The sequence below is a fragment of the Rhinolophus ferrumequinum genome, chromosome 14 (assembly GCF_004115265.2).
Source record: "Rhinolophus ferrumequinum isolate MPI-CBG mRhiFer1 chromosome 14, mRhiFer1_v1.p, whole genome shotgun sequence".
Lineage (NCBI taxonomy): Eukaryota > Metazoa > Chordata > Mammalia > Chiroptera > Rhinolophidae > Rhinolophus > Rhinolophus ferrumequinum.
The window spans coordinates 11,580,290-11,603,390 of NC_046297.1; the positions used below are offsets into that span (position 1 = coordinate 11,580,290).

The 23,101-nt window shown below is 39.6% G+C and overlaps 1 protein-coding gene across 2 annotated transcripts in view; it reads left to right on the top strand.

Annotated features, from left to right (window-relative positions):
• The window catches only part of SLCO5A1 (solute carrier organic anion transporter family member 5A1), a 120,920-nt gene that overhangs the window by 45,856 nt on the left and 51,963 nt on the right, over positions 1-23,101 (top strand). Inside the window, exons 3-5 of one of the 2 annotated variants that reach the window (XM_033126819.1) lie at positions 933-1,065; positions 6,851-7,068; positions 19,895-20,059. In XM_033126819.1, coding sequence (XP_032982710.1) covers positions 933-1,065; positions 6,851-7,068; positions 19,895-20,059 — 516 coding nt within the window. The remainder of the gene's footprint in view (positions 1-932; positions 1,066-6,850; positions 7,069-19,894; positions 20,060-23,101) is intronic. The other variant, XM_033126820.1, reaches the window with a different exon arrangement.

The window sequence follows — 23,101 nt, forward strand, 5'->3', positions numbered from 1 at the left end:
AACGTGAAAAGTGAGAGCAGATGTTAAATTACTGTCTGCAGTTTTAAGAAACAGAAGGGACAAGATTATTCAAAGTTTAGGTACAGATGATAAAGTAACATGCAGCTATTCTGCATGTAAATCACAGCGTGAAAACAATGTAAACAGATGACAGTGAATTTGTTATTCTTTGCTGTACGCCCATTTTGATGGCCGTATTTTTTGGATAGAATGACAACCTTTCTGATCTGCTGAAAGTAAGACCCACCCCCCGCCTCACTGGGCATGTGCTTTAAAAATTTATTTTCTCGTTCAACTGTGGGTTGGTCCTTTCCATTTTTGGGTCATCTCACTCATGTCATTTAAGGAGATTTAGTAATTTTTAAGTAGGATTCCTCACTTAATAATAAATTGAATGTATTGTGAGATCTTTGATTCTAAAATGCTGATTTGAAAATATTAGTGATTTGAGGATGCTTAAGCAGCTTTGCCAATTAAATCGCATCCAGATTCAAGGCAAAATCTGGCCTTGAGTTCCCTCAACCTGTGGGAATCGTCCAGCTGTGACAAGTGACATTTACTCCCCCCCCTTTTTTCTTATGTTGAGACTACCTTTTATCTTCTCTTGATTATCCAGTGACTGCCTCATTAACTATGCCAGGTCTGTACGTTCAGAAATTTAAATTGAGTGGATCTGGGGCAGGGACTGAGCACTTATTTTAAAAAACAAAACAAAAGCAACCAGAAAGTTCTCCAAATGATTCTAATGTTCTGAGAGGACATGGTTTGAAACCCAAATGTCGACATAGACACAGTCTCTGAAGTTCTCTGTTTTTGGAAGTTGTTAACTGGATTTAATTGTTGCGTTCTCATGGTGTGACTAAAATTAGACAACTGCTGAAGCTTGAGGGAGCGTGTTGCTCTATTTCATATTTCTCCTTTTGTCTTCTCAGCCATCATGTATGTCATGGGAGCACTTGGTCCTGCAGTGGGATATTTATTAGGTGGACTTCTGATTGGTTTTTATGTTGATCCCAGAAATCCGGTTCACCTAGACCAGAATGACCCTCGCTTCATTGGAAACTGGTAAGCACTGTTCACAAAATGTTTCATTTCACTTAGGATTCATGATAGAGTCAGAGTACCCTTGCAGTAGGAATAAAAATTTCCCCAACGGGAAGATGAAAAATAGCTACAAGTCACCAAGAGGCGGTGGCAGGCAAAATGAGAATCCCTCCAAATTACCCATGTCCTAATCTCCAGGACCTATGAATGTGCCACTTTGCATGGCAAACGGGACTTTGCAGAGGGGAATAAGTTAAGGATCTTGAGGTGGGGAGGTTATTCTGGATGACCCCCGGAGGACCCACTAGAATCACAAGTGCCCTGATAAAGGAAAGACAGAGGCAGGAGGCTCAGAGAAGGAGAAGGGGATGTGACTGAGGCAGAGGTGGGAGTGATGTGTGTGACGATGGCGGAAGGGACCACGGGCCATGCAGTGCAGGTGGACTCCAGCAGCTGGAAAAGCAAGGAAATAGAGTCTCCCCTAGAGCCTCCTGAAGGACTGCAGCCCCGCCAACCCATTTTAGACGTCTGTCCTCCAGAACTATAATACATGTGTGTGGTTTTCAGCCGCTGAGTGTGTGTTGGTGTGTGATCGTAGCAATAGGAAACTAATAGCGAGGGTTTGGGAACATCAGCTTAATCCCCATTCTTTCAGATGGATGCGTTTGTTTCCTTTGTAGGAGAAGGGAGGAAAAGGGTGATGTGGCCATGTTGGGACTTCCCTCTATTTTAATCAGAGATTTCATGATCTTTTCTGTGCCTTTAAAAAATACACTCTTTCCATTTCCTTATTACGTTGTGTTTCGGCTTTGTCCACCCTCTCTCAGTGCCCAGACCTCCAGCTCTACTTTTCCATCATCACACTCTCAGTGTACCAGACGGTTTAGTCAGTAATAGTTCATTTCTCTACATGTCCTGGAGATTTAGCTACTCTCTCCCTTGCTAGCCTGTAATTGTCTTGCTAAATAAGTAACGTCTAGGACTTAGAATGAGAACTCCACTGTGGATGTTAGGTTATTTGTCCAAATAGCCAGGGCTGTGTCTGAGTTCTTCACAGCCCTCAACCTGGACATGCGGTTTTATTTCCCCCCCGTGATTGTAAAAACCAACTGGAAGTACTGGCGTCCCAAATTCATTTACCATGGATTAGGAATAGTAACAGTAATAGGAATTAGTAATTAGATTATTAGTAACATTGACAGTAAATTTTCATTTTATAACAAAGAGAACACTGCAGTACTAGAAATTAGTGTCAAGTAATTACTTTCTAAAGAGTTCTGTAGAGTACTTGGGTTTTCGCTCTGCCTCATTATAAGATAATAACCTCATAACTCTGAGGTACGTGGGAATAATGTGTACCACTGTCTATTTTCAAAGCAGTTAACAAATATTAATTAAGCTATACAGCACTTCTTCCATTCATAAGTAATTGCTCTTTGAAGGTGGAAGTGCTAAGAGCTAGATGAGCCTGGCCTGGTAGAATTTCGAAATGTACAAAAGGAAGTTCACCTTGTCAACATGAGGGGAATCACACAGGAGTTTTAAGTTGTTGACTGATAGTGGAATTTTTTTTATCTCAACTACTGTTTTCTTTGCAGTTTTGAAATAAATCAGAGTAAGGATTTTTTTTGTTGTTGTTCTCAGAAAACTAAGTTATTAAAATATATTTGTGAACATCCAGTGTATATTCTGTGTTCTATATAGATGTCTACCAAAAGGGCATGGTAGCCAGGGTGCGTCTGGAGGGAGAGAGAAAGGAGACCACCTCGGATAGGGAGAAGGAAGGAGGCAGGAGCATTAAGCTTACAAGTGCTTTATACTGTCTTTAAAAAGTTTTCTAGTAACCATCAATCCAACTGGTAGCAAAGTGGAGTGATTAAGAGCGCAGACCCTGAAGCCACAGTCCCCAGAGTTTAAATCCCCGTCTGCCACCTAAGAGCTCTGTGACCTCAGAGAAGGTACTTAACTTCTCTCTGTCTCTGTTGTCGCGGATGTTTTTTAAATCCATAAAATGGGAGTAGTTACAGTACCCGCTCCATTGGGTTGTTGTGAGGAGTGAATGAGTCCACACAGGTAGAGCTCTGTGGTTCTTGCTGCATGGTGTGTTAGCTATTATTCAGTCCTTTAATGTCATCAATGTTCAAAGAGTTTTATTCATTTTAATGGCCCAATATTAGTTCTACAAATGATAAATTTCTCAATAGACAAGCATAAATAGGGGTCTATTTAAAAATAAATTTTTAGGGGGCCGGCCCGGTGGCTCAGGCGGTTAGAGCTCCATGCTCCTAACTCCGAAGGCTGCCGGTTCGATTCCCACATGGGCCAGTGGGCTCTCAACCACAAGGTTGCCAGTTCGCTTCCTCGACTCCCTCAAGGGATGGTGGGCTCCGCCCCCTGCAACTAAGATTGAACACGGCACCTTGAGCTGAGCTGCCGCTGAGCTCCCGGATGGCTCAGTTGGTTGGAGCGCATCCTCTCAACCACAAGGTTGCTGGTTCAACTCCTGCAAGGGATGGTGGGCTGTGCCCCCTGCAACTAGCAACGGCAACGGGACCTGGAGCTAAAAAAAAAAGATTCCTATATCTTAAAAAAAAAAAAAAATAAATTTTTAAATATATTTTTTGTTTGATATATATATATATTTTAAATTAGTTTCAGGTGTACAAAACAACATAGTGATTAGACATTTACGCCCCCCACAAAGTGATCACCCCACCAAGTCTACTAGCCCTCTGACACTGGACATATTATAATATCATTGACTATGTCCCTCATGCTGTAGTTGACATTCAATATTATTTTCTAGTAGTTTCAGGTGTACAGCACAGTGGTTAGGCATTTATATAGTCTATGAAGTAAGTGATCCCCCCCAATAAGTCCAGTGCCCTTCTGACTACCTACATAGTCTTTACAGTATTGATTATTGAATTTTATTTATTGAGTAGTCCTATGTGTAAGATTGGTACCTTGAACAAAGACATAGTTATTTCATACAATGTTATTTTATACCTGCCCCGCAGAATGATATGTTTCTCAACAACTATATGCTGAAAAAGTGAAGGAAGGGGAGAATGAACACTGCTAACATTTACTGGGAACTTTCTATGTGCCAAGCATTATACTAAGAGCTTTCTACACATTTGCATTTAAGTCTTATTTGTAGTCACTAATATTATGCCCATTTTGCAGATGAGGAAATTGATGCTCAGTGATTTGAGTGACTTGCCCAAAGCTTCAGAGTCAGTGAGAGTGGGGGTAAACGGAGTCCAGGGTAGATGTTTCAGTCAATATAGTTAACTGACCCCGTCTTGGTGAACAGTCTCCGAGTAACGGTTCATTAAAAGGAGTTAGGGACCCTGGCTTTTCAGTTTTGGCTCTTCTGTATGTGTCTTTTTCCCACATATAATGCACACTTTCTTGTCTTACTCAGCTTTTCTCAGGGTCCTCTTTAGCACCATCATTACATCTAACACCAAGCTGTAGACCATTGAAAAATGTGGCCTGGTTAGCTCTGCTTAGAAATATCTCTAAACTTTTTAAAAAAGGTTTTTATTAAAATATAGCGAACATACGATATTATATTAGTTTCAGGGGTACACCACAGTGATTCAACGTTTATAGTCAACCCACTAAAGGAGTGATCGCCGTGATGAGTCCGTCCTGCACCGTACCACGCCATCACAGTATGATTGACTATATGCCCCACGCTGTCCATTACATCCCCGTGACTTACTTGTTTCATGCCTGGAAATTTGAACCTCTTATTCTCCTTCATCCTCTGCCACTCCTTTCCCAAACTTTTATATTATTGTTTATTTGCTATAATTCTTCCCCTTCTTCTGTTGTTTGCATGTAATTTTAAGTCAAAGGCTCCGGGTGCGGGTGGCGGGGCCTGAGTGCAGACCTACATAAAAACCCACAGAATAGTACTGAATTGATCGCTGAGGGGGCAGGCATTTTATCAGGTCCATCCTATGCATTGTCTTATTAATTTTGATGATCACCCAACAGTTATTATTACCCTCCTTTCGGAGGAGAAAGTGGCTTCAGAAAAGCGAAATAAATTCCCGAGGATCTTAGAGCTAGTAAGTGGTAAAGACCGGATAAAAACCCCGTTCTGTCTGAAGCCACAGCTCAAGAACTGTCCCTTACACTACGCTGCCTGCCCTCTTGTGGAGAGAGCATGAGTGGTCTACGGGCCTGAAGGTTCAGGAGACTTTATAGGGTTTGCAAAAATATTCAAGAATGGGCAATGAACAGGGCCCGAATAGTAGAACCTGCATAAGAGGCCAAGTACTAAAGGGGCCAGATATTGTAATAGCTGTGTTCCCTGCAGACAGATGACTTGTATTTGTTAAAACCTATTTCATTCAATTTATTTATTCAAGAAACTTCTTGAGTACCTGACATGTGTGAGGCACTGATTATATTCTGAATAACTGAGATTGCTGCAAGTCTGCCCTGAGCTATCTTCTCAAAATAAAGCCTCTTTCTGATTGTCGTAAAAATCTTTATTTGATACAACTTTAAGCATCTTTGAAAATAGCATACTGGATTCTTAATGACTGGTTCTCGGAATCAGTCTCTCAGCTTAACTATGACCTTTGGCAGCTAACAACACTTTAATAGAAACACTCTTTTATAAATGAATTTTCACTTTGCAATTAATCTATAGTCTCTCTGGGTTGAGTTTGATGACACTCATGCTTAAAATGCGGCTTGCATTCCAGGTACAACTGATGGGAACATGTTGAAACAGAGGATAGCGTGTTTGTGAACTTGGGAGCTTTGAGGACAGAGTTTGGAGTTGAGGAATCCTAGTTAGAAAGTGGTGGCCCTGTTAGGTAGGACCAGCGGCCTCTATTTGTTAAGAAAAGGTTGAAAGAGGACTGAGAAATTGCCCCTGGGGAATTATGCGGGCAAGAAGCCCAAGGCCTTAATACATGGCTCGAATGCAGGACTAGAAACCGGGTTGTACTGTCCGTATTTGCTTTCTGGTCTCTGCCACATGGCAACCTTAGATGAGTTCAAAGACAGAATCTCAATTTTGCATCGCTCAAGTTCTACTGCTCCTAAGATTCTTTCTGACACACATTTCCCTTATCTGAACTGTTACAGCATTCATACTCTATAGGACATGAGCTAATGCTTAACTGTGTACGTTCTTGCATTTCATGGAGACCGTTTCTTATATTTTTAGCTCGCTTACAACTAGATTGTAAGTTCTTGAAGCCAGGATCAAATGAAATAAATGTCTTTGATGGCCCTCATGATTAAGTATGGTGAGGGGTAGCTAAGGTCAATACATTGTTAGGTGCATGTAGAACAATATTTGAGTGCCCTCAGCCATTTAAAATACATTTCACATGCGATATTAATGGTTTTCTTTTAGGAAAACAGCATCTGTATTGGTCCACAAAGCATGCTATAGAGTCTGTATTATTTTTTTATTAAATTTATGAGTTAATTGATTTATTATAAAGTACACATTGTAGCAGCGCCAACAGTGTTAATTGGAGAACTGCCGCATATGTGCTTAGAAACTCTTGAATGGAATTCTAGTCAGGTTGTTGATTATAATATTCATTATAATGCGAGTATAGTTATTGGGTAGATTTCTCACTTATACCACAGAAAGGGAGGGTCCCTGTATTTTTCAGTTTGTCCGGCTCCCTATTACTTTCAACTGATGAACGTAAAAAGTTTTCCCTGGGGAATTTTAGTGCCACAAACTTGTACTTTGCTAAGTTGTTCTCACTTATAATGCAAAAGCCATAAATGCTATTCACATTTCCCAATTTTTTAGGTGGAGTGGATTCCTCCTTTGTGCCATTGCAATGTTTCTTGTGATATTCCCAATGTTTACTTTTCCAAAAAAGCTTCCACCTCGACACAAGAAAAAGAAAAAGAAAAAATTTTCTGCCGATGCTGTTAGTGATGATGATGTAATGAAGGAGAAATCAAACAATAGTGAACAAGGGGACAAAAAAGTTTCTTCTCTGGGATTTGGAAAGAATGTCCGAGGTACAGTATATCTTTTTAATGACTATGTGCGCGGTACTTTAGATCAATGTTACGCAAACCGTCGTCCCAGGCCAGTACTGCCCACTACTGCCCACTAAGCGTTACTGGTCTGCGACAAGGTAAGTACTGCAATTGAGAGTATTTAAGAACCTTTTAAGAAATTTGACAGAGTTATATTATGCCTGTAAAATCTAACAATTAATTGGGCTTATATTTTGTATGTTTTTTTAAAAAAATTCATTTTCTAATGTTTCATCTTGAATGGATTTTGCAGAAGTATCAGTACATGGTAGACTGGAAGTAATAATAATAATAATAATAATAATAATAGAATGATTCGTTCTCATAGATTGTTTGGGAAGCACTAATTTAGATCCAAAGATACTGATACAAAGATACAGATATGTATCATTTACTATATTTAGAGTGGTCTGATTTTTAAAAAATACTTGCTGCATTCTATAATGGATGGTTCGTTTCAGGGGAACGGTGGCTTTGGTAGTATGGCCTGATCCTGTCCTAAGTGTAAACCTACTAACTAGACAGGGATCTCATTCAATAGTGGCTCATCAAATGTTTGTGAGTGGCCAGAGAGAAGGGCAGCCCGGGGATGGGCCTCCAAACACAATGTAAAAACAGCCAGAAAGTCTCCGTGACGTGGATTGGTCTATTTTTTTAAATTTTTATTTCTCTTAAAAATAATTACATTATTAAAGGTAGGTTAGGCAGTTCTCAAATCTAAACAATTTAACTGAATCTTAATGAGCTAAGCTTTGTCTAGTAGTCAGTATATTGGCTGAGTGGCAATAAATCCCTTTAATCCCAAAAACCTACAGTGCTACATTCCCGTTGGTTCTTGCTATTTCCTGAATTCCCTGATTTTATTTTTTATTTTTTTTGAAATTATGAAGCATAATATTAAGTGATTACATTGGTCAAAGTTGTTTTATGGTAAAACTTATTAGGTTGGTGCAAAAGTAATTGTGGTTTTTACAATTATTTTTAACCTTTTAAACTGCAATTCCTTTTGTACCAACCTAGTACCTAGGCACCTTACCCTCTCACTTTGACTAGGCACACAGCAAGGCCAAAAAGGCACCCGTCAGGCCTAAAAGGAAGTTACTAATATATGCTAGCCTGTTTCTGCAGCTTAAGGACAATAGTGGCTAGATCGGACTATTTTTAAAGTCTGTATTTGTTCAAAGCCAGTGAAGTGATATTTCATTGGAAATGCTTTTTCCCTGTTAAGCTTTAGATTTGCTTCCCCCGCCCTCCCCCAATCATTTGGTTACAATGCGTGCTTTTGGACCTGTCAGAATTACTTCTGCTTTCATAACATAAAGAATTCTCTGGATGCCACTGTAGCCTGAGGTCTTACCCCGTGGACCAGTCCATCATTTTTCATGGACGTATTGTGGACCACGGCCCAGGAGTGCCTTTTTCAGTGTCGCTGGGAGCAAGGCTGATGTTAAGGAATTCACAATATAGCCATAGACTTAGCATCTCAATTTATGGAGAATATAAAGTAGATGAAAGGGGAGAAATAGGCAAGCTAACATTGTATATTTTATAGCTGAGGAATAGGTGACTCGACGGTGAAAGATACGCTCTGTTGGAGAGTAGATAAAAGAGAGAGAGAGAAGAGAGAGATTAAATACCAACAGTGGAGACGACTGTCGATAGGATTGGAGTTGTTTTGGAGGAGGCAGTGTAGACGGTGCTGTCAACGCCCCATCCATACTCCAGACCTTTCCGTCTTCATGGCGGAGGCTTGCCAGTGGCCAGGGCTGGCATCATTTGTCTGAAGGTTTCCTTTGTGGACTGGGAAACTGCTTGGCTCCTGCACGAGGCAGGTTCAAGTGCCAAGGAAGGAGCACCCTGGCCCCACCACTCCCAAAGCAGTGTTCACCGATGGCTGACAAACACCCAGCTCCCTCACCTCATGGGGGAGACCATTTTTCCTTGTGTTCCTCCTTCCTTTGTAGGCTGACCTCTCTGCCTGTGCCTCACGGCCACACACCCTGTCTAGCATTTCCTGAACCAAACCAGCTATCTGGACTTGAATCCTTCTCTCCGGACCTGCTTCGGGGGAGGGGGGCAGGGAGACATGCACCTAGGTCGGCAGGTTCCAAAGTGATACGAGCCATCACAGAGTTTGAAAATTACTTTTTCAAAATTGAATCTATACACGATTTTATCGGCTATCTTCTTGTACTGCTAGGGATGGCTCTCGGCTGTTGTTTCTCTGCTCGGGTTCATGGTTCAGGGTATTTTCTTTTAAAAGAAAGAATCAAAGGAGTCTTTTAACAGGGATGAGCAGTTGGTGTCTAAAATCTGTTTCCATTCTTATTTTCTTGTTAGTATTTTTGACAAATTCTCAACCTTCTCAATCGGTGCCTGAATCATGAGGGCTGATCTCAACTTCTGCGACTAAACCTCCTGATTAGGACACAGAGCTGGTTCATTTTATTACTTCCACTTGTGCTGGAGTCTCTAATTGCATCTAGACTGGAACTTCAAGAGACACTTTCTCCTGTTAAAAAGGAACCCCGTTTTAATGGGATTATAACATGAAAATATTCTGCTAAAAATGATTCAAATGACGTCAGTGGTTTTGGAATAATATATTCAATTAGAATATATAAAGTTAATTCATATTTACCTTGCACATATTGACTTCCTTTAGAGTATCTAATAGCTATCACCCAGAGAAAATGAAATTAGAACTAGAGTCTAATATTTAACCTGAGTTTCAAAAGAACAAATGAAATCTCTGGGAACCACTCCACTGTTGACATAACTTGTATGTTATGACGTAACTTTCATCAGTGAAAGTCATTATTAAGGTCTTAAATTAACGAATGGTTACTAAGATTTCCTTTTGAGTTTAATCTGAGTTTGATTCCCAGATCCTTTTCTCCCTTGTTCTGTTTTCTAGAGCAAGGCTTGTTTGGGTCTTTATTTTATATATGAAATTTGGATACCAAGATGAGCTTCTTCAGGGAGGAGGTGGAAAGATAACAACAATTAATAAAATAATACTTTATTAGTAAAATAATACTTCCTTAAAAAGAAAATGATTTGGCCCATGCTGAATGGCACCGTTTTGGAAAATTCTGCTGCCGAGAATACCAGGAGAAAATACTTTTCAGTTTCCGCCTCCACGTTTTAGTGATAGACATTGGGAGAATCTGACTCAGTGTTTCTAGATTCTTATTATAAATTATGCAGGAATAAGACTGTTTTAAAACACCGCAAAGGAGAAAGGAGCATTTTGAGTATGTCTGCATCACCTTTCCATAAAGAGATTAACATTGATTGCATCAAAATCTTACTGATAAAAATAAACACTTAAAATATTTAAGTGGATCAATTTTCCTGAGGCTTAAGGTCCAGCATCTTAAAATCTTCCAAATTCAACTGGGTATCTTCCTAAATGGAAAACTTTTGATGGCAGTTAATCATAAGAATTTTATTTTTGTATCCACTTTTAATTTTTTAAGCTCAATTGCATAGCATTATACATTAACATAAAATATAGCCCATTTTTTCTCTACTAGATTTTGTCTGCGTTGGGGTGCAGTATGTTTACAATACTAACTAAAGGAGTTACTGTGAAGTAAGGAATGGATTTAAAGAGGCCATTGAAAGTTACAGAATTGTGGTCACTAAAGGATAATGTTGTCATCATTTTATTCAACAATTCTTTGCTCTATAGAAGGTGTTGTAATCCATGCTGTGGCAGACGTGAAGATGAGTGAGCCAGGGTTTGCCCTCGTAAAGCTTACAGTCTGCTGAGGGAGACAGAACAAGCACAGATGGAAATACGTTAAAGACCGTAAAGGAGGCTAGAGACAGTGGGGTGAGGTTCAAAAGCAGGTGAGGGATCAGGAGAGGTTTCATGGAGGAGATGAGATTGGTGATGAGCCTGAGAAGACCAGGAGGATTTCAGTAGGTGGAGGGGGGTGGTGGGAGTATTCCAGTCAGGGAGAGCCAAGGCCAGAAGGTCAGACTGGGTACGTGGATTTGAAAATGGTTGGTGTGCTGGATCGGCGTGGCAGAGGCCTGGGTGATGAGGTTGGAAAGGCAAGGCCGGGCCGTATGGTGCAGCGAGAGCTCGAGTTAATATATCCTTTAACGAAATTGGTCCCTAATGGGCAGTGGGGCGGTCTGAGTAGACGCTTGGCAGTCCTGTCTCCGTTATGTGGATTAGGGAGGGAAAGGAGTGGAATGGAAGGAGGGGCCCAGGTAGAAAGCCCACGTGAGAGGTGATGATGGTTTTGGCAGCTAGAGAAGGAAAGGGCAGAAGCCTTCGAAACGCATCTCCCTGCTTCTCTCCTGTCTTCTTTCATTTGCTCTCAGCTCAGCAGCCAGAAGGATCCTGTTAAAATGCTAGTCCTCTGCTCAAAGTTTCCGTGCTCTTCCATCTCACTCCCAGAAAAGTCCCTTCCCTGTATGACCTACGGGGGCCTACTCCTCGTTACCTGTTTGACCCCATCTCCTTCTTGCTGTCCCATTTGTTTGTTCTTTTTCAACCACTTTGGGGTCCTCAAACATGCCAGGCATACTTTCACCTCAGGACCTTTGCACTTGCCATTCCTGGACTGGGAATGCTGTCCCCCGGATCCCCTCACTTCCTTTGAGATGCAACTCCAATGGTCCCTTCTCAGTGAGGTCTTGCTTAACCCCTTATTTAAAATTATCTCCTCTCCTCTCCAAAGCTTCTTCCCTCCTTCCCTCCTTTATTCTTCTTCTTAGCATCCATCCCTCTCTAACATGCTATGTACTTTACTTGTTTATATTATTTATTGTCTCCACGATGAGAAAGTGAAGGCTGTTTTTTGTCCATTCATATTCTCTGATGAATTCACACCACCTAATAGGTACTCAGTACATATTTGATGAATGAACTATTGAATGAGGAGGGAAGAAAGGTTGCGTCTATAGGATGATACGGGAATGATGGAGAGGGAGGTACCAAAGGTGGCCTCAGGGTTTCAACCTCAGGTAATGAGGAGAGGAACTAGCTGAGAGGGGCAGAAGGAATCGCTTCTGAATCAGAGTTGCCTAAGAGCCTCCAGAACCATTCCATCTGGCCCATAGCTAGTTTTAGAACTAGTGTAGCGTGGAATATTTTAGGGTCAATCCTTGACTCAGCAAAGAGGGTTGACCAAGAGCCATGTGACCAGGCCATGGCATCTTAGCCCTCTTGCATATTGCCTTTGCTCCTTTGCTGAGTTGTACTTTAGTTTTATGTTTGCGGCTTTTATTGAAAGCTGTTACTTGAATTTCCCATATTTGCCATAGAAGCATGGCTCAGTGCCCTCTAAATAAAACCTGATTGTTTGAGAATGGTGGTTCTCAACCTTAGCCTGCTAGGAAATATCACAGGGGCTTCCTAAAACCCAGAGTGCTGGGCCAGGCCTAGGTGGCCTGGGGTGTAGCCTGAGAACCTGCATTTTTAATAAGTTCCCAGGTATTACTAGCGTTGGTGGTCCAGAGACCACGCTGTGAAAATCTCTGCTCTAGAACATAGGGCAAGTTTTGTTTTCTAGGAAGAAATGAGAATGTTTCTGCTAATGATTGTACAACTTTTAGCTTTTGGAATCAAATCTGAACCCAAGGAAGGATCTTATAGGTATATTTAATTCTTTTCTCTGGTTTCAATGTTCTGCTGTACTTATGTCTTCTCTATTTCTAATTCTGTGTTTTGTTCCTCTTTTACATTTAATTTGTTGTATGTATGTTTTCTTGTGATAAGCAGAACCTTTAGATTTGGACCTACAGCGAATGAGGTAAAAGGTAAATAGTAATAGGCCTGACAAAGAATTCCTAAAAAAGGAAGCACTTTCTTTATACTCAGTGCAAATTGACTGTGGAGTTACTCACCAGAGTAGTATCTACCTAGAAAGAGATATAAAAATACTCATTCATTCTGCATTTGAACAAGCAGCATACTACTATGGCCAGTAACCACTAATTGAGTATTTTGGGGTCCGATGGCCCCCTTTTCTGTCCACCGCCTAAGTAGCTCAGGAGCTCCATGTACTCACCCAGAGGTGACTGGTGTGCCGAGGTCATCCAGTTCCTTCTGCGTTTTTATTGACCAGCAGGAAATGCCTTTTCCAGTATGTGTGGAATTCTTTTAGGGGGATCCCAAGTGATAATTAGTTTTAAAGAAAATGAGCAGGAATGAAATGAAATGAAAATGATCAGGGAAGTTGAGTCCTATGTGGGCCATGTTACATACGAAGAGCAAGTTTGTTTTTGCTTTTACAGAAAGACGTGACTGAAAATTGTTTGATGTGGGCCTTTGAGCCACAGCCTTTTGAGCTGCTCCTTTTGCTCAGGCCCGCTCCTAACTCTTTGGAGTGTACTATCTGTTCTAATAAACTTCTCTTTCTCTACTTAAAAAAAGAAATAGTTTGATGTTCCTGGGTAACAAGCATCGAAAACTTATATCCGCTATAAGCCCATGAAATGTACAGGATGGTGCAAGACATACAGGCCCTACAGGAAGTTATTAGGAGTTCTCTGCATGGTGATGGTATGTTTCCACCAGCTTGTTGATGCACCAGAAGGCTGAAGAGGATACAAAATAGTAAGAACTAAAAGATTAGAGGTAAAGGAAACACAAAATACTTACCTTAAGTGCTTATAAAAGAAGGGACTCAAGGAATTTTGTGGAGAAATGTGAAAGGAGGTGGTTCTATAATTTGTACAGGATTTTAGTTTATGGAGGTCACCGAGTGGCGACAGGGAGAGGTTAATGCCATTGAAAGAAGAATTTGTTACTTATATTTCCCAAGAGATGGTAGCACACTATGCCATGCAGGCCCACAGGTTTTGGTCAGTAAACAAAAGATAGTAGCAAGGGGAAAACTGGACCCAGAGCCTTAACTGGGGTTTCTTTGAGAAAGATAAGGCAGGGCAGGGTGAACAGCTTCTGACTGGCTAGTCTGAAGAATTCCAGTGAACTCTGGGCTGCAGGGTGGTGGCTGGTGGTCTGGTACCTGGTGCTCGGTCATTTAGGGCACTTGCTGTGTCTAAGAATGGGTCGTCCAGTCTCTCCCGAGCCAGCAAGATTTTTAAAATGTTAAAACATGAACTATAGAAAAAAATATGATTAATATAAAAGCTGATGTGTTATAGCCGGAGCAGACTCTCACCTGGCCTGACTCCACTATAATTATCATACGGTGCTCCCTCCTCTTTTCTTTTCACCTCCTTCCATCTCCTCATGCACTGGACGCCTTTTCTCGAGCCCTCAAGGCAGAGGAATTGGGTCCTGCCTACGTGCTTTGAAAAGCACCCCGCATTCTGGCCATACCATATTATTTTATAACTTACCAATAAAAATCCCAATTTTTATATAACAATGACACTCCCCCACCCACACTCTGGTGTTTCTAGTTTTTCTTTTGGTCTCTTGATCTAATGTGAATTCTATGCCTTGTTAGTCCATTTAAGCCACCTTTACCTGCTTGTTCACTTGACACTTCCCTCACGTTACTTTTATTTAAGAAGTTGGCATTATCTAAGACTTTTAGGAAAGAACTAGCCTAGTTCCCAAATATAATTCTAATCATCGAGATAGATAGCTGGCAATGTCTATCTTAAGAAAACGTCTCTCCTTATTTCTTTTTTTCTTTCACAAATATCTTTATGGAGTGACTACTATAGGATGAAGAACTCAGGATCAATATATGAAAAGTTACAGTCCTTGCCCTCAAAGAGAGGTAGAAAGGAAATAGATGTAATAAAATATGTCTTTAAATGAAGGTATATACCTGCTAAGGAAGGTTGGAGAAAGAGGAGGAAGGAATTCCTAAGTTAGATGCCTGAGTCAGGAAAGATGTCTCTTGGAGGATGACATACTGATGCATCCTTTTAAAATGACAAATTTCAGGGTTTTTTTTTCAGAATATAAAAGTAATACATGTCCATGGTAGAAAATTTAGAAAGTATGAAGAATAAAGTAAAAGTGAGTTGCAATCTCATTCCTGAACATAAATGGTTAAATTTATTTACAATAAAATATATTTTGAAACTAGATCGAGGTGGTGGTTGCACACCATGTGAATGTACTGAAAGCCTTTCTGGTTTCAGTGTCAGCTTGTCCTTATACCGTGTTTCCCCGAAAATAAAACCTCACCGGAAAATAAGCCCTAGCATGATTTTTCAGGATGACGTCCCCTGAACATAAGCCCTAATGTGTCTTTTGGAGCAAAACTTAATGTAAGACCCAGTCTTATTTTGGGGGAAACACGGTAATTGAATCTGTAGGATTTCTTAGTATTAGCTAGTTAAAAAAAAAAAAAAAGATGATCACTGTCATTATTTCATCTCTCCTTTATCATGCTTTTAATGCCTCTTTGATTTTACAATGACACAGTTATAAATGACACCAAAAAGTTTATCTAAAATACATTCTGCAGCGTAAACATTAGGTAATTGGCTGCAAATTTATGGATTTCGCAACTTCTTTCCTAAGTTAGTTTTTTAAAAAAAATAGCTTAGTTTTTTTAAACTTTGAAATAATTTTGAATGCACATAAAAGCCACAGAAGAAGCACACAGAACTCTCCCCTGCCCGCTGCTCCCCGATTCCCCAACTACTGGCGTTTTTTTTGAGCCTGCTGAGGCGTTGAACACATGATATTCTACTGACTCCTAGAACATCTGCGTGTGTTTCCTAAGGACCAGGACACTCTCGTACGTGACCACAGGGCAGCCATCAAAGGAAATTAACATTGATCCAGTGCTACCATGTAGACCACAGGCCCCCTTCTAATGTCACCGATGATCCCAACAATGCCCTTTTTTATGTCCAATCCAATCCAATCCAGGACCGCACGTTGTATTTAGTTGTCCTGTCTTTTCGTCTCCTTCAATCTGGAGAAGTTCCGCATTTTTTGTTGTCTCTTATCACCTTGATCTTTTTAAAAAGTACAAGCCAGTAACTTTATAAAATATCCCTCAACTTGGGTTTAGTGATGTCCCCTCCTTCCTGATTTCTGCCCTCTTGTAGGCACACCTTGGAAATAGTGCTGTGCTCAGTGCATTGTAACCGAGGCCACACAATGTTAATTTGCCTTGTTACTAGTTAGGTGAACTTGTATCACGTGGGCAAGATTGTATCTGCCAGTTTCCTCCACTCTAAAGTTAATAAGTATATGGCAATGATACATCAGTAAATACTTTGTAAGTAGTCTGTGTACAGTCAATTCTCCTCATTTGCGGAAGTTGTGTTCTATAAATGCACCGTGAACACTGCACTAGCCAATACTGAAGCATTGCTCTAGGGAAAATACAGAGCTGGATTCCTGTCACAACGTAATGGCCAACCAATTCATATCGAATGTGGTTTTCCGTGTGTTTCTGTTCAAAGACACTTTATTTAATATGGATTGTTGACTCATTAACATTGAGCCCAGGGCCAGCAGCACTGCAGCTCCTGCCTCAAAGAAGCTACTGGAACACACACATTTCCTCTGTAAGGCACATCACAGCCTCTTGCCCTTAGAAACACTACAGGGCGTGTCAGCACTATGCTTGGGGTGGGAGGACATTTTAAACAATGAAATCTCCAAAAGCACAAGAATGCAAAAAACGTGACTCTATTGTGAAAAGGACGCTTGTTTACAGTATGAGAGCTGAAACAAGAAGCCCTTGTCTTGTGCAACCTCAGCCAAGAATGTATGTATGCATCCTGATGCCCACAGTTTTTTGCCATTCTGAGCAGGTCCTTGGATGATCATGCGTCCCTAGTATTGATTTTCAGGTTAGAAATAAATTCTGGCGTGCGGGCAAATTTGCAAATACTGAATCTGTGAATAATGAGGATTGACCAGATCTTGTTCCTATTAAACTTATACTTACCATTTTTTCACATCAGTTGAGCTCAAATTGTTCCAGATTTGGCCACTGGGAATCCTTCATGCTATCTTCCGTCTTTCAGACCTGTCCCCATCATTCTTTGTGCACTTCTTTACTTTTTTGTTCAACAAGATTTTTCCAGGCTCATCTTGTGTTTTCTCTGCCCAAGCTCTAAAGTAAGACATTTCTCCAAGAAACTCTGATTCCATTTAGTGGGAAATGGCATTTAGCAACCAAGAACTGGGTGCCAGCTGGGCTCATTGCTACCAGAGTGTCATTACTTCTAAGCCCTGTTAGTAGACAGAGTTAAAACTGTATAACACACACACACACACACACACACACACACACACACACACACACACACACTGATCTAGCATTATCTTTATCTATCTATCTATCTATCTATCTATCTATCTATCTATCTATCTATCTATCTCGTCTATATCTCATGAATTCATACAATTACGTCCAGTTTCAATCTTATATCTAACTGTCCCCTTTCCATATTTGTAACTCCCTCCTCTGGCAGTTAGAAAACTAACTCCCATTATTCTCAATGTGTTGACTTATTTGCTCACTCCCCATGTATATAAACAAACTTCCAGCCCCACCAGCCAAAGACACAACTCTGGATACCTGGTCCCCTCCACTCCTGGAGGGCATCGTAGGCTGAAAGTTTAGCCCCATCAAAGGGGAAGGAGGAAGGTGGAAGAAAAAAGGAAGATTAGCTAAAGATTTTTTTTATTAAATTTATTGGGGTGACAGTTAAAATTATATAGGGTTCAAGTGTACATTTCTATAATACATCATCTATATATTGCATTGTGTATTCGCCTCCCAAAGTCAGTTCTCCTTCCATCACCATATATTTGACCCCATTTATCCTCTTCTACTACCCCACCTCCCAAGGTTTTGAAAGTCTGAACTTTTGCTAAATCCTTCTTAAATAAGAATAGACCTTTTTTATTTTTAATGAAAGAGGAAAGAGAAATACCACATATATTTTTAGTTACCTTTGAAATTAGAAGGTTATTTTACCATTCCAAATGGGTGTAAATGAAAAGCCAGTTTTATATAACTAGTATCTTTTAAAATAATCATGTGATACATGTTATCTTCTTGGATTAAAAAAATTATTTCATATTTTTCCCAGATGTTTCAAGTTCAACACTTTGGCTTTTAATGTAGCAGCTAAACTTAATTTAAAAATTTAAATCTTGATATGAAACCTTAACTTTCTAATTTTTAAATTTTGAATGACATTTTGATGTGCAATGTTTACAAGAGAATACTGGGTAATTTTGTGATGTATTTTGATTATATTTTTTTCTGGTGTGTTTATCCATGTTAGAAAAATAAAATATGCATCTTAATTTTTCTTTTAATTATTATTTATTTAAACTTCACTATTATACCTTTAAAAGTAAGGTATAGAACATTACAATTAATTTACATTTAAAAATGATAATAACGAACAGTCTTGCCTTCCTAAATTTTAAATTCCCATGAATAGGCTATAAATCATAGCTTTAACAACAGTTATTGATTAATTTTTATGAAATGACTTATTATGTAATTATTCTGATAACTGAGATGACTATACATGTCAAAAATAATGCAGCTTACCTTTTCCGTGAAGATACGCAAAAATTACATGAATGTGAATTAATTCTCATTATAAACATGGAAAAATACATAGCTATATATGTAAGAATTTCCTTTTATTCCTCTCTTTACCAATCGTACGCCCATTGACAGAATTTCTTGGTGTTATATATGTTGAGAAGTATACATTTGACTGTATATAAATATGTTTTTTGGCTTGTTTGATTTTTACTTAAATATTAAATAGAAATACATAATATTTATGTATATGTAAAATATTAAATATTAAATATAAATATATATTTACACGCACATCTATGTATATTTCTGCAGCAGCTGGCTTTATTCATTAATAAAAATATTTCTTGGCGTTCCTTTGATGCCAGTACATGAAGCTTATTTCAGTTTTAGCTACTGCATGGTATTTCTTTATATGGCTGTGCCATAATTTAAACACTTTCCATTGATGGACATTTACAGTTCCCCCCCCCCCCCAAATTTTGCTGTTATAAACAATGACGACGTGAAAATACTTGCATGTACATCTTAAAGCACACATATGGCGAGTTTCGTGAAATAAATGCCTGCTGGAGGGTGAGACTTCTCTCTCTCCTTGAGAGGCAGCTGGGCAGAGGCCAAGGCCGCAGCTCTGGGCTCTCCTGCTACTTTGGAAATCGTTTCACTTTGTTCCAAAGTCCCTGGGAGGGTCTGACCCGGTGGTCTCGTTGCTTGTGCCCTTCTAGCTGTATTATTTCCCGTGTCGTACTGAGGCTGGAGGATCACATGCCCAACGTCATGTAACAATTCCTCTGCTGTAGGCTGAAGAGTGACGAGAACTAACGTCTGCAGTGATGGGGTCAGTGAGACGGCGAATCCGCAGTGCGTCTGCTCAAGGAAGTGCTAGTTGGGTGAAGTGGAAACTGTGATTTAGGGCTGTTTTTGCCGGTCCTTTCCATGTTTAGTAGACTTTGGAGTCCTCACAAAGAATAATATTGTTTTCATCAGTAAAAATGCAAACAATTTCTTTTAAACAGTTTTTGAAACAGGAAGTCAGAGGTTGGGTACTTCTTGTAAGGATATTTGTATGTGGGTATGTTTTTCGAGATTTTATTTAATTTCCTTATCCTCGTTGAACATCTGAAAAAAGACCCCACATCTAGTTAATACAGGGCATAATTTCTAATCGGTCATCAGGGTTTTCTATTTTTATTCTCTATTCCGTAATATTCTCAAATGTTGCTGAATGGCTATTTCCAGTTCATTTCAAAAACAATTTCAGTTTTATTTTCTTTTCCATCCCTTGTTTATAACATTCATTTGTCATTTTTGTCATTTTGTAGACCTACCAAGAGCAGCTGTCAGGATCTTAAGCAACATGACATTCCTTTTTGTGAGTTTGTCATACACAGCTGAGAGTGCCATTGTAACTGCTTTCATTACCTTCATTCCCAAGTTCATCGAGTCACAGTTTGGTATCCCGGCTTCCAATGCCAGCATCTACACTGGTAAGGCCCTGCCGTTAGAGCTCCTGCAAAACATGATCATTTGTGACCACTAAGCTAAAATGCAATGAGTGAAGAAAACTAACTTGCATTCTAACATCAAAGTGTTAAATAAGTTCATTAACAGCTATCCGCCTACCTCCCCCGACCCCCCAAATTTGAGGAGGAGGAAGTCTTTGAATGTTTTCTCTTTGATTCAGATTGTATTACTGTTACTTACTGTGTGACATTTTTACCAACTGTGTTTTGGAAAGGGAGAACTTTGCATATTTATGTTTTTATGGTTCGCAGTTGAAAAGAATGAAATAGACAGTGGCATTCAAAATGTAAATTTGAATAAATCTTTTCATGGGTTGGCATGAGTCTTGTAGTGTTAGGTTTTTAAACATGGATAATTGGAAATATAGATCAGTTCTACGGTAGCAGAATTACCCTTTCATAAGTGTGAACAGATTTTTATCTAATTACTGGAGATGCTTGTGTTTAGAAAGGAAATCTATGAATTTTGTTTTAGAAGATATTTCATGTCTGAGAAAACTGATATTTAGGAGTCTTTGATACATGTACCTATAGTGCTCAAATATTTTTTCCTAGCAAACTGGGTGCTCAGAAATGTGGGGACTTTAATTCTCAGATATTGGGGGAATTTTAGGTGTATCGTATGATATTCTGGGTATTTCCTTAATAGTTTTAAAGATGGTCAAATGATTGTATCTACCTAAGGCTCAAAATATTAATGAACTATATTTAAACGGTTAGGTGGAGAATTACGGTAACTTTTCCAATGACTTTGGTTACCACTTTCTCCTTCATGTCCACATTCAAACCCAGCAATCATGAATTACCTGAAAATTAACAGGCAAAATTATATTGTAGAAAGAAAATGTTGACTTGAAACATTTGGGTAATCACTTTGTTCTCTCTTTCACGTTGCACATAAAGATATACATAATTGGATTGTGGGTCCATGATAGGAAATTTTGTGTATAGAGTACTTTGCTGTGGACCACTGTATTAATTGTGACCTAATAGTATGTTTTTCTTTCTCTTAGTTTTCAAAAATATTTTCCTTATGTTAAGGTAAAATTGATAGGTTACAGTTTGGTTGTAAGAAAATTTGAACCGCCCATTTCTAGCTGAATTCTTCTATGAACACTTTGTTGAGCACCACTTCAGCAGGGAAACCAAGATTTGGCTTGTATAATAGCTGGATTTGAAGCCCCATAGCTGTTATATGTAGGGTCACCTCAAGTAGTTCCCAAACTAAGTTTCAATATTAAAAGTGTTACTGGAAAGGAGGTTCATAGCCAATAAATTTGGAACTTGCTGAGTTAAACAAAGTGTTATAGAGTTCTTTGCTGCAGGACTTATCATAATTCTTACTCTGCTAGCGTGCATTATGAAACTCCCACAGGAAGATTCAGACGGCACAAATTCATTTGACCATGAAATCCAATTTTTTTAGAGGCATTTTTCTCACGCACAGTGTTCCTCAGGACACACATTGGGAAACACTGCTCGTCTATCCTGTGTGTCCTTGTTCCAGAAAGACTAAGGGGCAGAGCTGTCTGGATCATCCCATTTCCTTCCAGATGCACCATTCCGATCTACTGGGACAGTGGTATGGTGCCAAGCTACGTAGGAATTGATGCGCAATGAACACATATTGACCAGGCCACCTTTTAATTACTGTAGAGGCAGAGGCTAGACAACTCGTGGAAAATGGAGTAAAGGGTTCAGCTGGACCTGAAGTGTTTGGCTGAAGAATTCTGTAGTGGCATGATCAAGGCAATTGTCACTGAGTATGGCCCCTTGGCAAAGAGGGGACTGGACTGAATAAAGCTGACTCGTGGAATTTGTTCCTCCCATGTTCCGACATCAGGAGGACAGAAGCAATATCACAAAGTGCCAATTCCATTCTGGTTTTATCATCAGCATTTTTTTGGGATCATTGCCAATACAATTTAGACAGTGTATGATGGTTTTCTGTTTTCTGATAAAAGACTTTTCATTCCCAGTTCAAATACTTTTTCTTTCCTTTCCAGACTGATAACAAATAATAAGAGTCAAGAGATATTCAGATTTATTAAGAGTAGAGGGTGGCTGGTCATTACAGGAAGATTAAACAAGGATTACAATTCTTTTTAAGACTCACCTTGATTTTTTGAATGTTTATCAATCGAATCCTTCTTACTCTCTGAGCAGAGATTTGTATTTTTTAAGGACCTATTTAGTTTAATCTTTTGTTCTCTAAATCTTTTCCTGTGCATGTAAGTGACATGGAGAATTAAGAAATGTACCTGGAAAAGAATTTAAAAATAATTTTAATTTCTTACCTGACAAAGTTTTTGACTTAAAGTTCTTTTTTCATTAAAAACATTATTTGGATAAATACCTTAACCGTCCATTACAATTTGTTTGTGTTGTTATATAGTAGAAATGAAACTTCGTACACGTATCAAAAACAGGCCTTTGCTCACTCTCTTGCATAGTCATTGAACACCAGCTCTGTGCACACGCTGTGTGTGTGTGTGTGTGTGTGTGTGTGTGTGTAACAACTCAAACCAGGATCCTAAGTTGCTTACAGATCTAAGAGGAGAGAGAGAGCTTATAAAATAAGTTTAGAAAAAGCTGTTTTAATACATTAATAGAAGATTTGGGTTGCAGAGATTATTTTGGCTGGCGGAGGAGTGGTGTGTTTGAATTACATTTCATGATGCTTTTATCCAAGCTTTTAAGGAAAAGTAGATGGGACAGAGTCCCAGAGAACATTTTCCAGGCTCTCGGCCTCCCGTGGAAAGGTGCTGGCATGGGTAGTAGATGGCCATCAGCTGTGGCTAATTGGCCATCAGCTGTAACCAGTTAGTCAATTAGCCACTGATATAACTGCTGTGACTGCATTGGTTGGTTGGTTGGTTGGTTGGCAGAAAAGTGGATGGCGGATTGCGCATCATGTGGCTACTACTTCCTGTGTGTCTTGCCTGGCTGCCAGCGAGACGGGGGTGCTGGAAGACCCCTTGTTGGGGTACTGGTGGATGTTTGCTT